At 30.9% G+C, this 19,315-nt stretch overlaps 1 protein-coding gene and 1 long non-coding RNA gene across 2 annotated transcripts; one reads left to right on the plus strand and one right to left on the minus strand.

Moving 5' to 3' along the window:
• Positions 1 to 2,282: 2,282 nt before the first annotated feature.
• Positions 2,283 to 8,097, minus strand: LOC111625796. The gene is made up of 2 exons (XR_002756786.1): positions 7,987 to 8,097; positions 2,283 to 2,386 (listed from the first exon to the last, which is right to left on the minus strand). It is a non-coding gene; the product is annotated as an uncharacterized LOC111625796 (long non-coding RNA).
• Positions 8,098 to 11,101: 3,004 nt separating this feature from the next.
• LOC111625784 (glucose dehydrogenase [FAD, quinone]-like) lies at positions 11,102 to 18,880 on the plus strand. Its single transcript, XM_023369003.1, has 11 exons — positions 11,102 to 11,147; positions 12,354 to 12,556; positions 12,651 to 12,775; positions 13,219 to 13,340; positions 15,798 to 15,919; positions 15,981 to 16,151; positions 17,360 to 17,507; positions 17,579 to 17,730; positions 17,856 to 18,030; positions 18,550 to 18,772; positions 18,844 to 18,880. Exons 1-11 carry the CDS (start codon positions 11,102 to 11,104, stop codon positions 18,878 to 18,880), a joined length of 1,524 nt encoding a protein of 507 aa, XP_023224771.1.
• The last annotated feature ends 435 nt before the right edge of the window (positions 18,881 to 19,315 follow it).

The raw sequence follows: 19,315 nt of genomic DNA on the forward strand, positions 1-19,315 counted from the left end.
ACACTCGGTAAGTAATCCTACAATTTTTTGTTTATAGCGTAGTTTATACGGATTATTTCCAAAAAAAATATACGTATTTTGGAAATGTTGAGTCGGATTAGTCTAGAATTGATTAATTTTATGGAAGAAAACCTTTCAATCAGCCGTAGTCCGTAAACTTCACACGTGTCGGGCTGTGATTGGAACAACTCGTAAGAAATCGGATTCCTAAAAAATGGAACATATCTATGATCTTATAGGGGGGGTCGACTGTATATCACTCTATATAGTAAGGTAAAACTTTTAAATTGAAATTACTTTTTATTATTTTTCCCCTGGGCTGCAATTTTAATTAATTAATCATCTGTTAATTTAAAAAATCATCATAGTTAATTGGGGTCTCTGGCCCTAAGCTTTCTATATCTGGCTATATCTGGTCTCAATTTTCAACTAACTCATTCCATTCTTGAGATTAATAAAGGATGGACAGACAGTGGAAATTTATAGATCTGCAATTTGAAAATTGCAGTCCAACAAATAGCTTCATCTAAAGTAAAATGTTCTAATTTGCTTAAATTACTGCAGTTTTTTTGTATATAACAGGGGTTTCCAACATTTTTCACATATCCTCTTTTATAATTTGTATAATCTCCTTCCTTGGCACTCACCTGACTGAAATAAACTTTAGTTTGCCTATATTCATTTATCATGCCAAAAAATTTCTTTGAAATGAAATTAAAAAATAGGGAATATAAATTAAAAAACAATTTGTAACTGAATTATTATATTTAATTAAAAGTTTATTGTTAATGTGATAATTGATCCTAATTAATTGTAGCAAAATTGCAACTTATTTGAATTTTAGATTTAAAAAAATAACAACAATTAAACAATATTAAATTATTATATATGCATATGCATGTACAGTACAATATATACAATTTGCTCATTGAGCCCTTTCAAATTTTTTTTAACTGCTTAGGGATTGATGTCAATCCCATAGGAAACCCTTGGTGATTAGATCCAAATACAAGATGGAATGTTTGATCTACCTGCTCAATAGTAGAGGATATCATTTGGTAGATCAAGGATAAAAGCTATAAGAAAGCAACTAACTCTTGATGGAAAACTTCCAAAGCCAACAACACATTATCAACATAGCTGAAATATATAATAAGATAACAAACTTTAATAGGAGCAATGAAAATCGTGAATTCTGTATCCCACATGTTGAGTTCAGCTAAAACACCTCATATAGAGAGCCCAATGTTAAGGCTACAGGCTCACCATGTTTTGTTCAAATTAGAGACCTAAACATCTGGACTTCTCCTTGCAAGTGAAAGTTTAACATGTTACTTTTGCTTTCCAGACACCAAACTGATAAGGCTACCAGCACCTACATTAATTCAGAAGTATAACCAATGGCAATAAATAATTTGAAGCGGCAAAAAAATTTTAAACTTGTAAAATTGTGGTGATATTTTTAAATTTTCAAGAGCAACTCCTGATAATGATCAGTGTGTTTTTTGCATATTGACTTCAAAAAAACATTCTAGAGCATTTTTTTTTTTGGTAGATCAACTGTTTAAACTTGTGAGCACTATGTTGACTTTTCTTTAATTCTAGACTTATTACACCATCATGATGGTGTAATAAGTCTAGAATTAAAGAAAGGCCAACATATTGCTCACAAGTTTATACCAAGACTAGACAGGAAGTGTATCATACATCAACTGTTCCTGAGAGTATTGACCCCAATCCTGACTGCTTGAGTCTTCATGTCTTATTTGACAAAGTTTAAGAAGAGTTTCTGGCTAAAACTACTGTTCTAGTATGCTCTAAAAAGTGATTCACTCTTAAAAGAAAATCTGCACTCCTGCACAACACCAACTGTTTTGTCAGCTATCAGTAGTTTGAGAGCATTATCTCAAATGTATTATATAACCATCTATACAACAGAATCATATCAAAGGGGAGGCATTATCTTCCTGCACGATAATGCAACATAATGCAAGAAAAACAGTTCAGAAATTGTATGAGTTGAACATAAGGATCAACATAAGGAAAGTTTTGTCTTATCCTCTAATTGCCAGACTTTCACCCAACAGACTATCACATTTTCAACTTTCTGGATATCTTCTTAAAAAATAAGCACTTCAGACAAGATGTTAGAAATGAGTTCCATGAGTCTCAGGTTTCTAAAACACCAAATTTTTATGTATCTGGTATAAAAACACTTGTATTATTTTGGCAAAATTGTATTGAACAAAATGGTTCTCACTAAAAAAAACACTAATAAATACCTTTAAGTGAAGGCACTTGCCACTTGGATGTAATCTCATTTGGATACATAACAGGTCCATCAAACTGTTTAAGAAATTCAATATCTGGATACCATGTTTTGTGCCTAATATAAATAAACATAACTGTTAAAATAAGTATAAAATATTGATAAAATATTATTATTTAGCTATAAGATAATATCATGCCAAAAAATTTCTTTGAAATGAAATTAAAAAATAGGGAATATAAATTAAAAAACAATTTGTAACTGAATTATTATATTTAATTAAAAGTTTATTGTTAATGTGATAATTGATCCTAATTAATTGTAGCAAAATTGCAACTTATTTGAATTTTAGATTTAAAAAAATAACAACAATTAAACAATATTAAATTATTATATATGCATGTACAGTACAATATATACAATTTGCTCATTGAGCCCTTTCAAATTTTTTTTAACTGCTTAGGGATTGATGTCAATCCCATAGGAAACCCTTGGTGATTAGATCCAAATACAAGATGGAATGTTTGATCTACCTGCTCAATAGTAGAGGATATCATTTGGTAGATCAAGGATAAANTACAAATAAAAAATGATTTGATATAAATTTTAAAAAATTTATTTCATATGTAATACAAACATAAGACTAACATTAATTAATCATCAATATAAGTTTGAAAGTATAGGTTTGAAGTAACAAAATTATAGACAAACCTGTATGTTGCCATATACAATAGAAGCTAATTATTGTAATCACAAATAATGCTTTAATCAGAGTTAGCTTGTCCAAAAATCCCAAGTTAAATTATACTTTTGCAAAAAATATATATTTCTTGACAGACATACAAGATGAGTCCATATCATTTTGTCCTTTCACAAACTATTGAGGCAATAACAGTTCCATGGCGGTAGCGTCCTTTTATTGTAGGCTCATTGTGCTACCACTAGAGGAGTTTTTAATTTTTTGCATTTAGTGGCGGACGAATAGCCTACAATAAAAAATCGACTCCACCATGGAACTGTTATTGCCTGAATAGCATGTGAAAGGACCAAATGATATGGACTCATCTTGTATATATAGTCTGTCAAGAAATATATATTTTTTTGCAAATGTAAATTTGTCCTGGCAATTTTTTAAAAATAACTTATACTTATAAAATTGTGTCAAGAAAGTATTTTTGATTTTACAGTATTGGCACATTTGGCACTGGTGGTGTGTAGTATTATGCAAATTTGGTTCACTGTATTATTCACTGTTGAACTCATCCTAGGACCAGTGGTGTGCAAAAATGGATCTTACATGATAACAGAAGATGGTCATCACATGGTTTCACACTGATGAACCTCCCAAACACATGTTAAAACAGAGACTTCACCTCAAAAACCCTATGGTTACAGTTTGGTGGTAATCTGCTAGAGTACCTAGTGAAATAATCAAGCAGACTCCTACATTAATGAATGACATTGTACAAAAATCAAGTCAACTGCCAACATTGGTTAACAGAAAAGGCATCGTACTCCTGCATCATAATGCCAGACATGTCTCAAGGAGAATGATACAAAAATTACTTTCAGTTGCACATTTAAATTTTGCCTTATGTGCCATATTCAACTGACCTTTACCCAACAGACTATATTTTCTACTCTCTGACATCTGTTCAGACAACAAGTAGGTACCAAAAATGCCTTCTGTGAGTTTCTGGCTTTTAAAATACCACATTTTTATTACATATCCAATATAAAAGCACTTGTACAACATTAGCAAAATTGTGTCAAGCATAATGATTCTTATTTCATTAAACACGTTGCTTTATAGTAAATTATGCTTTACAGTTAACAATTTGACAATTAAAAACCAAAATTCTTTCTTGATTATCAAATACTTCATTTATTGATATCAAAGTTTTGATTATAGTTAACATTATCTTGAGGTAAACAAGCATTTTAAGTTACCTTATCATGCTGTCATCTTTAACATGTAGGTGATTATGCGCAATCATTATCAGTTACAGTTAGTATTAACAGCTTTGGATACTGAATACTAAAGTTTTGGTATTTAAGAGCAACAAAGGCTCACATGGCACATTTGACGTCTTATTACATTAAATACTTCAGATGCTATATGCTTACATATAATTTGAAGTTGATGTGCAATATAAGACTCTTATTGCTATTACCAAAACTTTGTTATTATTAAAAAAGTTAAAACTAAGCTTCCAGTTCTTTAAATACTAAGAGTTAATCATTATTTATTCACAATAAAGTAGTTTAAATTGTGGAATTTCCTACTTCAAGTATATGTCAAATGAAATACTAATACACAAAATACACAATAAAAAATCAGTCCTTTCAGTAACAAAATTTTAATGAAATACAAATGTTTTTGACCTACTCCTGAGGTATGCATCAGATTTAAAGATACAAGTTCTATAATGGAACATATCAAATGAAATGTCTGCAGATTTTGAATTTATATCATTAAAATTTGATCATAAAAAATTCTAAAATGATTGAACCAATCAGGAGTGCAGAAATGTGAATGGACAAGAGTAGGGTGTTCAGATCCAATCTTCAATCCTACGCCCACCCATTAACATCCTAAGTCCTTCCTGGAACATTTTACTGGAAGGATTTAGGATGTTAATGGACATTCTGAAAGATAACAGTCTTTTATGTCTGAACTAGTAGCCCGGGACGCCCCCTAGTGGGCGTTTCAGCAGCATTACAAATTCCTGAGGCATGTTTAATGCCCTTAATATATGAAAGTTGTGTGCGCTTAACGTTTAAAAGTTTGATGCAGTTAATATATATAAATGTATACAATTCTTCATCTTAGAAACTAAACTTAAAATATCAATGCACAAACAGCCAACAGTATTTGTACATAAGAAAGTGAAGCTATTCTTTACTCAAAATTGTTCAAATAAATAGAATTAATATGATTAAAAAAATCAAGTATAAATATATACAAATCTTCATGTTAAAAAGTAATGTTAACAGATCAATACACCGCAAATAGTATTTCTGTATTACAGACTGAAGATATTCTTTAGCTGTATTCTGTATTCCATCATTTATCCCATCATAAAACTTCTGTATACAAACATTTTTGGTAAAAAACAGTATTATTATTTGGAATCAATTTGCCTTGTGTCATTTTGTCTTCTGTGTCGTTTTGCTTCTGCCTGCCTGTGCAACATTGCAGATCTGAGCTCATGAGTTTCATTCTGCGAGCCTCCACGTGTTGATTGTGCTATTCTCTGTAATGTTTCCTGCGCACGTCTCTCCCTTTGTCTCGCAGCAGTGGCAGCTTTACGTTCCCCCACAGTGGCGTATTTCTTTGGTCGTGCCATGAAAGGTTTCTATTATTATATTAAAATTTTACCTTAACTATTTCAAACCTTATCGTTTTATCGTAGTGGTTCAAATCTATCTGGTTTTTCGTTATTCGCTCCCTAGTGAACATTACAGGCATTCCGTGACAATAATAAATTCCTATTACAAATATAATGAATTATTTATATTGTTATATTGACCAAATAATTTATTGGCCAAATGAATAATAATAATTCATATTGTTAATTTAAATAAGAATTAAAATTGTTAATTTAATTTGGTGTTTGAAATATGACACACGATAGGGGCGCCTCTAGTGTCAGTTATGAAACGGTTACGGGACGGACACGAAATGAATGGGTTATATATATAGATATACCTGAATACCAAATATTTAATCTAACACTATAACTATTCCTATTTTCATATATACAGTATATTTACAAAATTAAAATCTTTAAAATATTAAATTTAATAAGAAGAAATGTTTTCAGTTAACATAATTAGCTATAATCAAGTTCAATCTTGTTAAATTTAGTGCTGTTATTAAAGGTTTTAGTTTTTAATTGAACTCATCATTATATGAATTATTGCACGTATTAATTCATATAATATAATTTGCAACTTCAAAAATATTATTTATTTGAGTAATTTGCATTCATTATATAATTATCTAAATTCAATCAACTTTAAATAATCCCTTTATTTTGATTATTAGTATCAAGGGTGTGAGGTTGGAATCAGAAGCAAATTCTTTGCTAGAAAAGTTAAAACCAGAGTTGGTAAAAAAGCACTGACACTGACTCAACTCCTGGTTTTTTTACTGTATATTTTATATTAAGTTCCTAATAGGAGTGTTAACCTCCTATCTTGCATTATAGAAGCCTCTTGTAATGCAAGCTCTTATTTTATGATGATCCCCTATTTCATGATCAATCTTTTGCATATCACTGATTACTGTTGATTTTCTTTACAAAAATTTAAATTCAAATACAGTCTATGTCTATGTCAGCTAATTCTAAATTTTTATTGTCAACATACCCATACAAAATGACTAAGAGGTAAATCTAGTGTTTTTGAATACTTTACTATAACCTCAAATTAGAAAACATGTTGTATTTCAATTTTTGGTTGAAGATGACAATGGTGATAATGTAAAGCTATGTGAAGAAATGATAAGTACTTCTAATTTTGACAGGACTACTTGATGAGTTACTTTAAAAAATGCTTAAAAAGTAGCCTGACAATTAATATATTGTCCAATAAGACATTGGATATAATACAAATCAACAAATTTTAAAATATGATTATTAAAAAAGACAGAAAATCAAACTGGAAACCAGTTATTGGATAATCAAATCTTTACGATTTGATTATCCAATAACCATCCTAAAGTTCATTGCTAGCTTTACTACTTTAAATTGCTTTTGTATGGTTAATGTGTAAAGACACATGGTGGATATTTTACATCCAAAATTATTTCAACATAGAATGTCTCAATACATGGACCGAAATGAAAGAAAACATACAGCCTCTGCACAGAGCAATTTCAGCACTGAGAAATGAAAACTGTCATCTGCACCATCATAATTTGTGTTGAAATAGCTTGGTGCAAATCTTGAAACACATAGAAATGAATGAAAGCAAACAAGAGCCATAAAATAGCATAGAATCTGACTTACTGATTATCTCCATCTCCAAATGAAAGACACAAACTGGCCCAGTCCTATGACTTTCATGCACAAGCAGAAGTCATAGTCCTGTCCGTACTAGTGCAAAATTGTGCCTAAATTTTCTATGTGAAAATATCCACCCATATGTTACAACCCTAAGAACCTTACCAGTACAAAAAAAAAAGTTTGTATCATTGATAAAAGTTTAATTATATAAAATACAGAAATTTTTAAAATAATAATTACAGAAGAATTAAATGAGTAACTAAGTGGTTTCAATACAGCTGGATAAACAAACCAATGGCAGCCTGTTTCCTTATTCAGCTGTATTAAAGCTGCATTATCAGAGTTATGTCAAACAACCTATCCAACTGTGCATCAGAATGACATCAAGAGTAGGAGTAACTTGCAGAGTTAAACAGGTTAGAAGAGACTTGCAGTTGGATTAAAAAATAAAATAAAAGGAGTGAAGTTAGCCTAGTGCTGAAGATCCCAATGATGTCATTTCTAATAGATTCTGCAAGAAACTTGCAGTCAATTAGGTTGGTGGACATGATGGCTCAGGCAATATGCCATAACTTTAGTGAATATTCAATGTTATGCATAACAATAACAATAAAATGTGTTTATTAATTTATTCAAATATTCAGATTATTCATAGTTTACGATATAAAACTATGGATTTTGATATAACAAAGAAGCAAAATGTACCTGACAGATAACAAACCACCATATTTTAGTGGTGAATATCCCAATTTTAGTGCAGGGCTAACCTTCAACACCGAAAACACTAAGGAAGCCATTTTTAAATAAATAAACTACAGATGGCGGTACGATACTTTATAAATAAATATGTTAAATATATTAAAATGATCAAAAATCGTTACCAAAATACAATATAATTTTATCGACGTTAATAAAAATTATAAATATTTAACAATAACAATGATATTTAAAGAGTGAGCTTATGTAGATACCCGAAATAAACTACCAGAGTCGTTGAGAGGGGGAGCTGGGAATTTTACTAAAGTACTAGATCCGTAGTGGTTCCTACTGTCGGTAATATTTCAGAAATACCTGTAATAAAATTTTGATTTATTTTTTCTGAGATATTACTCATTCTTACCGAGAAAGTTACGCAACTGGTTGCTGGATTTCTTTCTGTCTTTGGCAAACAACGTTACAGTTTATGTCCTCAATGTGTGCTGTATTGTACTGTACAGTACATTAACACTTACAGATATATAGTGTCCTAACATAAAGTATTACTGAAATCATCTATAAAACCTTAATAAACCCATTAACATACCTTGTATACAGGACGTCCGAAAACTTATTAGCGAGATTGCGGCCGAAGTTTTCATCTGTAAAACGCGAACGTCGAATGTCGAGCGCCGCTATCTTACGTTCGACGTTCATGTTTTAGAGATGAAAACTTCGGCCGCAACCTCGCTATTGTGCAGTGAGAAATTCGGAATGATATTAAAGTTATACTTACGGTATTGCATACGAGACTTGTAAGTTGTCCATTTGGGACCAGTTGACCATTAATTTGTTAAATATGAGCACCATTTATTTGAAAACTTTCTTCCTACTCAGAGAGAACTCATGTCTAATATTGGCACACACGATACTTTATAAATAAATACACATGTACGAGTAGTTTGTCTTTTGTATAGAGCAAGAGTGTCCAATCTTTTTGTTTCTCTGAACCATATTGGAAGAAGTATTCAAGTTTTGGGCCACAAGTATTAAAATATTATATATACTTCTGTTCTATGTGTAGCGTCTTTGTAATCCAAACAATAATTTTGGTAGACGGGGACGTTCCCATAGTTTGTAAACTGTGGGAACTGTTTACAAACTTGAATGCAACTGTCAAAATCCGAAAACTTACATCGGCGAAACAGGCCGATCACTAGAAACAAGAATCAAAGAACATGATGCTGCCATCCGCCTAAAACATAACACTTCCCCCTGGTATTACCACACAATAGACCATAATTGCCAAATTAATAAAAACAAAAGTGTTACATTTAAAAAAAGACCCATATAAAAGAAAATTTAAAGAACACATAGAAATTAAAAAACACCCTAAAGATAACCTAATTAATATTTCAGAAGGCATGTCAATAGACCCCCAATGGTATAAACTAATAGAGAGCGTCTCCATGCGTTAATTAAAGATTGTTTAAACACATCCCCATGTACGGAATGTGAGGAATGGTTCAAATAACATTACTTGTCGGTATTCTGTTACTCGGTGAACACCGGATAACACCAGTTGTCAATTTGTACTCTGTTCCAATTCGTATCGAAAATAATACATTTTAACTAAAAATGTAAGTGTTTATAGATATTTTGAAATTAATCATCTATGTTATACGTTTTTTGCATATAAATGATGTGTTAAACAGCCTCCACCCTTTTACCATTTTTTTCATATCATAGGAAATAATCATACTACCATGTAATAAAAATATTGTCAGATAAGTCTATGATGTACCATTATATAACATGTAAGCATTTTATGTTATCATCACCTCGCGTTTTTGTTATGTCCTACTCACCAATGTCGTGAAACTCACCTTATTATTTTTTTGTAATTTTAACAGCACTGAAGAGGGGTTGGGAATACAAGCCAACCCGAAATGCATCTGAATTAGAAATATTTTAAATAAAACGTAACGTTTTCTAACCAATTGCTGTTCGTTCGTCTACCAAAATTATTGTTTGGATTACAAAGACGCTACACACAGAATTTGAAGATACAGCAACCACGTCTTCTACATTAAGTTATATATACTTGTCACAACTTAAATAAAGATAGAGTCACAACTCTAGCTTTATTTAGTATTCCTTCCTCATTCCAAGTATTTGAAATATTTCCTTTCCACTCAAAAATAAAATATGTATAAACTTTGTGAAACTTCTTTTTTGACTTTATATGCTGTTGAAATTAATTAATTAATAAATAAACTTTGTCGGTTTTGTTTACACGTTTATTAGGCTGCATTGGAACTTGCCTTGGGCCGCGGGTTAGACACCCCTAGTATAGAGAGACTTTTGAACCGCCTTGCATTTAAAACATAAGAAAACAGTATATTTTCTATTCTGTATATTTAAATATTCTTATATTTAACAGAAGAAAAAGTGATGTATAAACAAATTTCAAGTGATAATAAAATTAATTTATAACAGTGCTATTGAATATCACTCCCCCTCTTAAAATTACACCTACTGTAAGATCTAACCTTTAGGAATAAATAGAATTTCATTCATAAAATAATGAATATTAAATCATTTAATAACTTAGCAGACCCCGCCACGCGTTGTTGTGGCTCAAAATGTATCTATTATAAATGTATAACACTTCCCCCGTGTGGGGGGAATTTTTCGAAAAATTTCTTCTTAGTGTACATTCTCTTGGCGTACCCTATTAAAACGCAATCAAAAACGCAAAAAACCGCATCTAAAATAGTATAAATAGAAGCAGAGTTCTTTACGGTAAGCCTTAATCTTGTTCATCTCCCCCCCAGTGGGGGAATTTCTACACGTATATTATATAAAAACACGTGCGTATTCGAATTGTGTGAAAATTTCAAAGGAATTGGTAGGAACAAACGAACATTACATTTTTATTTACATAGATAGAAAATCTGCTTTAGTTCATCCTCACAGAAAAACAAACTTAGGGCGTCATACTCGTAGCGCCATCTGTTGGACATAAAAGCCTTAACCCTAGATGATATCTTTTAATTTATATGAATATTTAATAAAAAATCTGCAGGTTTGATTAGTGGTAAACATTCCGGGGATCGTAAAGATGCTACAGTTAAAATTTGGTAACGATTGGTTCAGTAGTTTTCAAGGTTAATGGTCACAAACGAAAAATACGTTGTCTATATAGTAGTATAGATCAAGGGTGGGCAACCTTTTTTATAACATGGGCCAGAATAAATTTTACGTTTTTTCCGCGGGCCATAGTAGTTAATTGACACCTTGTGACCTGTAAATTTTTAGTCTGAAAATATGAAATAAATAAATAAAAAGAAATTAATTACTACAGTCGACCCCCCTATAACACTGTTGATTATTCCGTTTTATATGAATTCCATGTTGTATGAGTCACTTAGATTTTACAAATGCGTGTGCCGGGCTGTGAACGGCTCACCTATTTGTAAAATCTAGATGACTTTAAACACAATAAAAACAGCACTATGTAGTTGGATACGACAAACATTATATTTTCTAATTGCATAGCTTTTGCATATAGATTTTCTTGATGGATGACGCGATGAGATATAAATAATTTAGAAAAATTCTGTTTTCCCATTTTTTGTTTGAATAAGGAAATGACTCCCTTATTTTTTCCTGTCATTGCTGTTACAACACTTCAGAAAATAATATTCAATTTAAACTAGACGAATTACATCGAAAATATTTATTTATAATTTCTTCTAAACATCTCGCGGGCCGGATAGAAACTTTTCGCGGGCCGTAGCTGACCCGCGGGCCGGGGGTTGCCCACCGTTGGTATAGATATAGATACAGTCGTACCTCCAATAATATGGTGGCCAATTTTTCAAATGCATACAAATAACTTTTAAACAATGATAACCTCAAACAACGGCCATATTCTTGTTTTCGTCAGAGGTTTAAATTTTACTTAAGTACATTTTTAACTTATTTTACATTCATATCTGATAACCTCATTTCTAAGTATGTGATTTGTATCGATGATGGTGTATAAAAATAAATTAATATTCTTATGTTTATGCTCCATTATTTCTGGTTTTATTACTTAAGGAAAACTATGAACATTGCACTATACAGTACATATTTTCTGAAACTGAGATATTAGAAGAAACAGAATAATGAATGCTTATGCTGTTCTTATATTTTATATAATTAATTACTATAATATTTTTGTTTCGAGTGAACTAACTTATAAAAAACGTTATGATTATATAATAGGTAAGATAATTATAATTATAATTATAATTATAAATTGAAGAATTAAATTAGTTTTAATAAATTTCATTTTTGTTTTATTAAAATTAATTTTAATTTTACAGTTGGATCTGGTTCAGCTGGATCAGTTTTAACTAATAGATTATCTCATTATCCATCAATTAATGTTCTTTTATTGGAAGCCGGTGAAAGACCTCCATTAATTCCTGATATAAATCTACTTCATTTAGATTTGATTTTTACGAAACATAATTGGCATTTTTCAACTGTACCAAGTTCAACAATCGCTCATGCCAGGAAAAGAAGGGTACTGTACAATCTTTCTAATTTTTGTTTTATTTTCTTAAAATAAAATATTAGTTTTCAATACAGTATTTTAATATGACATGATTTTGGTTTAGTCTTTTAATATAGCAGCAAGCAAAATATTAGGCGGATCGCCTATGCATATTCATAACGTTTATGTGAGAGGAAATAGAAAAGATTATGATAATTGGGCTAAGAATGGTTCAATTGGATGGGATTGGCAAAACGTCTTTCCTTATTTTCTTAGAAATGAAAATAATAGAGATCCAGTAATACTCTATAATGGTAAATATCCTATATTTGTAAGCTTATAACTTTATTTTTTTTTACCTAATGGCCGAGGTAATTAAAGTTAACTGTCACCTCCTTCATTATGTGCGGGATCTCCAGTTAAAATACCGTTAAAAATTTGATGCTCTTTTATTGGAAGATTTTTTTCCCATAGAAATAGCATATGAATATATAAAATTCTGATTTATATAAAACGAATTGGATTTCAATATTTTCCTATTTCTTAATCACGTTAAATAAAGTCTAACAATTTCGTGTAATTAGAACAAGTAAAGGAATTTTTAAATAATTTTATATTATTTTTTTTTTACATTAATTGAGTGTGAATCTTTATAAAAATGTTCTACTTCACATATATATATGATACCACAGCACTGAAGGAGAATTGGTTGTTCAGTATCCTCCATTTTTTACATCATTAGTAAAAGGATATTTAGAAGCCGCGGAGGAACTTGGATACCATATGGGAGATGTCAACGGAATGAATCAATCTGGTAACATTCTATTCATATATAATATAATTACGATGAATTTTAAAAATAGAAAGACATTTAATATTTATGGATGTATAAGCAAATGGGTGAATTGCAGTATTTAAACTATGACTATTAACTGAACTATTTGAATGTTATTTAGTGCTTGCTTGAAACGCTGATAATAAATTTTTTGATAGATTTAACCTTAGATTTTTTTTTTATTAAGAAGGTAAAAATAATTCATTGTTATGTTTGAAAGCAAAACGGTTTCCTATTATGAACCAGTTTCGATTTTACATTTATAACGTTAGACTTTATTATTTAATTAATCAATATTGAAAATTTTAAACTAAGTACAATTCTACTTATACAGTACTATCTTTATCTATCTTCTAAGAATGAATGGCAAAATTTTAATAAAATTTCAACTATCCTAAAAAACGTGGTCTTTCGAATAGTATGGCTCCTATGAGAGACTTTAAAAAGAACCCTAGAGCCAAGCGAGGTGCAAGGGGGTTAATTAGCACCGGTTATATTAAACTAAAACAAAAAATGACCTCCGAGATTTTTACATTTTTGTATATAGGATACGTTGAAACGTCGAGAAATGGAAAAAAAAATCGGAGTGATTTCTGTATGTATGGATGTTAGTGTGTGTATGGAGAACGATTTTGTTTGGAGTAAATCAATAATTAAAGGTTCTACAGTAAAAACAATAAATTTGAAAATGAGCTTGAAAACAGGGTGACAGAGCTTGAAAACAAACAATTACAGCAATAGATTTTGATTTATCTAACTTTTTAAATTTTTCACAAGTAAATTATAGAGTACACTATTGCATCGATATACGATAAAAAGACAGATAAAAAGCATCTCATTGTCGATGGTATGAGGTTACATATCTCAATTGCTTTTACAATTATAATTTGTGGAATTTTTTATTCGATTCAAGGGAAGGACAAGTGCCCCGTTTTTCCCCTTCTACAGAAGTCCATGCTTATAAGAACATCTATCTATATATATAACCCATTCAAAGTGTCCGTCTGTCCCGTAACCGTTTGATAACGGACACTAGAGGCGCCCCTATCGTGTGTCATATTTCAAACATTCAAATTAACAATTTTAATTCTTATTTAAATTAACAATATAAATTATTATTATTCATTTGGCCCATAAATTATTATTTGGTCAATATAACAATATAAATAATTCAGTATATTTGTAATAGGAATTTATTATTTCAGGGGCTTATATCTCGCGAAGGGTCGCGAGTAGGGGTATGGTTCCTTTGACTTTATTGTTCGCACAGGGGCTACAGTTTGGGGGGGTCGCCACCTCTTCATTCGGAGGGTAAATCTTACCATTGGGACTTTAACAGAGCTGTACAGCATATTGATAGGAACAAAAAAGTCAAAGGAACCGTGCTTCATGGAAATTTGTAAAGAACGCCCACTAGGGGGCGTCCCGGGCTACTAGTTATAGTATAAGTTATAGTATTCGGTTTGGTTTGAAAGGATAAGGCAACGCGACATGTGGGCGATCTGTGAGGTCCCTCTCACAAGGATTTTTTTATGGAAAGCTGGTCCCCATTTCGGAGTTATATACGTGAGATAACCTGAAAAATTGCACGAGCCAGCTCTATGATAAGGTACGAACCTGCGACCAATTACCAGTGTTCACTGGTTATAGCCAATCGGCTATTACTGAGCCAGTATAATCTCGATCGGATTACAGAGGCGGCCTAATCGCACTGAAGATTCAAGATAGAATCCAGGCGAGTAACTCCAGGAATTTTTCATGGGTGGTCTGTCCCGGAACTGTCGGGCTCGTCTCTCACCCCCCCAAAACGTCCCCATTATGGGTCTGTTTAACCCACGATGGATAGTGATTAAAAAAATCCTCATAATTCTTACAGAGTGAAAGAGACAAAAATTAAGAAAACATATACTCTATAAACAATACAGGAGATATGTGTAGTGTCTCTGGACTTCATTAAGTCCGACCCCTCTCGACCTCATTATTAGCATTTACATTTTTTTTTTTTTTTATTAAAGTCATCTCTACCCTCAAAATTAAGCTCTTTGCCATTTTATAATTAATAATATAAAAAGAGCTTTATAGCAAAATCTCATAACAGATAGTGTGACACAAATTTTATTTTGATAATTAATAATAATATAAAAGTTATTTTTTAAATAAGATCTCATAACAACCAGAAAGTTACACAACTCATTACTGGATTTTTAAATTATTTTAAATTGCTGTTATTTTAAATTAATTAATATTAGTTAATTATACACTTTTTGAATCCTGTATATGATGATTCATGACATGAAAGTGATTGAAGACAATTTGTGAGTGGCTCAGGCCATATCTGTGATGACCCTAATTACTAATTATAATCATATTTATATTATACTTTTATTTTTCGTACACATATTCAATTATTGAATGTGACACGATATGTAATTTCAGTTTTTATGCCTAGTCAAGGTACAATCGTAGACGGAAGAAAATGGACGACATATCAAGCATTTATTAAACCTATAGAAGGAAGAAGAAATTTACGCATTATAACTTCGGCTTTTGTTACTAAAGTAGGTATATAAAGATTAAGTTGTTACTAATGATATATTAATAAAAATGTTTTCTTTTCAGATATTAATAGATGACCATAATCGTGCATATGGAGTATTATTCGATTATTGTAATCAAACGTATAAAGTATTGGCTAGGCAAGAAGTGATTATATCAGCAGGAACATTCAATTCTCCCAAACTTTTAATGTTATCAGGAATTGGACGAAAGGAAATTTTGAAGAAATTTCACGTTAGTATATTTATCGTATTTAATATAATAAATTTATTTATCTGTATCATGAGACTCTATCTATAGTTTTATCTATTCGATCGATCACTATAAGAACCAGATTGGTTCTTATAGTGATCGATCGAATGGATAAAACTACAGATAAATGGTAGTTAGTTGATCACTGGTTCACGAACTTACCAACGAACTCGCTACGAGAAGTTTTCTGGGTTTCTTTACGTGTCTAACACCTAAATAGAGACCAATTTCCCATAAAAAGTCTTCCCAGTAGGCGTGTCTCATTGTATTGCACCCATTAAATCAAACCAAAATTTATTCGATATTTACATAATTTTTTAATTTATATACTATAAACTAAAGGCTCTTGCTCTTAATGTTTGTTTATAGAATATTTCAGAACAATACATTGTACAGTACATAATCTTCGATAATTATAGACTTTAAAGGCAATTTATTACCGCGTTTGTTTTAATATTATTTTCCTGACATCTTGTAAGATTAAATTAATTATCGAAATCTTTTTGGCGGAGAGAGACAAAGGAACAACCTGCAACTCTGTGGGTATAGAATTGAACTAGAATTACCGATTTATGTTGTCGATCGAACCGGATCCTCAGAAAAATTTTTCCTATATCTGCATCAAAATCTATCTCTCATCATCCGAATGTCCCAATACGGATGGGTCGAAAAACCCCAGGAATTTTTCAGAATTATTCTATTTCGGAAATAACGGGCTATGTCCCTCACCACTCGGCTGCTCCATCGTGGACTTCACCGAACCCGCAGTGGGATTAATTGAACATGCCCTCTTAGTGCCTCCAGAGTTTGCCTGAGAGTTAAAAGCAATATCCCATTACCAGTTTGGACAAACTCGTAATGACATCTTGACTACCACCCGAAAAAATTTTGGGATTTTTCGAACCCGCTCGGCTTTTATCACGGGCCTTCCTTAGCAGTAGCTAATGGCCAAGAAGGTTAAGACTGATGCCTTAACTTTTTCGACATTCTGCCGGCATTAAAATACATTTTTCCTATTAATCTTGGATTACTTTCGATTAAACTCACAATTCTATCTTTTTCAGAAAGAGGTATACATTTCTCTGAATGTATATCTTTAGAATACATTCAGAGAAATTTACGAAAGAATTGGATTGGATTGATTTATAGAATAAAAATATTTAAAATGTTTAAATATTTGTATATTTTAGATACCAGTACGAACAGATTTACCTGTAGGAGAAAATTTACACGATCACGTATCAACACTCGGGCTTCAATTCGTGACTAATTCCTCTACTTTCAGAGAAACAATAATTACTAAAAGAGATTATGAAGAGATGTTAATTAATGGCGCAGGTAATAACTTTGATGTATTCATTACATTCATTTAATTTTAAAGAGTAAATAACAATTAAAAATTTCATTAGGGCTACTAACATCACTGGGAATTGAAGTTATTGGATTTATGAATTCTAAATATAATGAAGATCCAGAATGGCCTGATATAGAAATCGTTTGGGCAAGTCGAACAGCTTCATCAGATACATCGTTGAGAAAAATTGCAGGTGCTGTTGAAGAAGTAAGAAACTTATTAGAAAGATTCTAAAATGGCAAAAATGAAGAACAAACTTTAAAATAATCTACTTAAAAACTTAAATTTCTGAGTTTTATAACAATTTAAAAAAACTTTTTTGTATATTGTAGCTTGAAAAGATCTTCGAAGAATATTCATTATTAGACACCATTACTTGTAGTTCACGTGTAACTCGCCCAAAGAGTCGAGGACTGCTAACCTTAAAATCTAATGATCCATATGATAATCCCGTAATTGATTTAAATCTCTTGTCAAATTATTATGATGTAAAGATTTCAGTTGAAGGTAAGTACTAGATTTTTTTAAAATTTAATTATTTTCTTTAATTATTTCTGATCAGCAGTATATGGCTCCTATCGTGACAAGGTTTGGCCACCTTTGAGGATCTGCCAAGTGGAATGTGTCTTTCGGGATGATTTTTAAGGGAAACTGACTTATATTTAAATATTAGATACGTGACGAAAACCCGAAAAGTCTACGTTCTTAGCCCGTTAAATCCTATAAACGGATCAAATAATTTTTTAAAAAAATGCAAAGAAAACAATGAAAACAAAACTACTGTACTTCATGTATTGTTGCTTAGAATTTACTGGGCACTTCAATAAAGTATGTCATTTCCCTTCACTTTTTCATCCATCAGTGACCGAGTGGATAAAATCACTAAGCGCAGGTAGTAGTTGGTCGTGGGTTTGCGCCTCACCAACAGAATTTTCTGACTTTTCCTCACGTGTTTAATGTAAATTTATTAAAGTTTAAAATAGTACTATTTCGAATGACTTAAAATATACTAAATAAATCTTATAGGTATGAAATTCTGCTTACAACTGGCATCGACAAAAGCCATGAAAAGATATTCAGTTCGTCCTCTATCCTATATCATTCCTGGATGCGAAAAATATAAATTATATAGTGACAAATATCTGGAATGTATGCTTATAGCATTTCCCCTATCAGCTCATCATTTTGTAGGAACTTGCAAAATGGGTCATCCTAATGATCCTTCTATAGTTGTGGATAATACCCTCAAGTAAGTATTTAAATACGATTATTATTAGAACGATAAATATAATAAAATTATCATAATTTTTCTTATAATAGGGTCAAAGGAATATATAACTTAAGAGTAATTGTGTAAGAGTAAACTTAAGAGTATTCTGTTATTCCGACACTGATAGGAGGTCATACCAATATTCCTGTAATGATGATTGCAGAGAAAGCAGCAGATATGGTTTTACAAGATTATTTTAAAAAGATGAAATAAAATAATTTTTTTTATAATATTTTATATGATATTTGTATTTTGGTAGTGAATTATTTAAAATGAAAATTTTTTTGTAAAACTGAATAATCATTATATAACTGTACTGTACTTATAATTTAAAAGAACTACCAGGGGCTTAGTGGATAAAGCGCATTTGATTCTGTTTAAATATTTTAAATATTCAATTACTGAATATTTTAAATAAAAGAAATTTTTATAGTTTTATTTATTTAACAATTATTTATTGTTTAGCTATTGTTTACAATAATATACTTAACTCGTGTATCTTGAGCATTATATTGTTTAAAA

The sequence above is a fragment of the Centruroides sculpturatus genome, unplaced genomic scaffold (assembly GCF_000671375.1).
Source record: "Centruroides sculpturatus isolate CEXI.00-Female unplaced genomic scaffold, Cexi_2.0 scaffold355, whole genome shotgun sequence".
NCBI classification, from domain to species: Eukaryota; Metazoa; Arthropoda; class Arachnida; order Scorpiones; family Buthidae; genus Centruroides; species Centruroides sculpturatus.

What these genes read in the sequence shown, in the direction of transcription:
- LOC111625784 (XM_023369003.1), top strand. Translation starts at nt 11,102, where the DNA reads ATGCTACAGTTAAAATTTGGTAACGATTGGTTCAGTAGTTTTCAAG. An exon ending in CAACGGAATGAATCAATCTG is followed by an intron (nt 13,341 to 15,797) that starts GTAACATTCTAT and finishes ATGTAATTTCAG; the next exon opens with TTTTTATGCCTAGTCAAGGT. An exon ending in TTGCAGGTGCTGTTGAAGAA is followed by an intron (nt 17,731 to 17,855) that starts GTAAGAAACTTA and finishes TGTATATTGTAG; the next exon opens with CTTGAAAAGATCTTCGAAGA.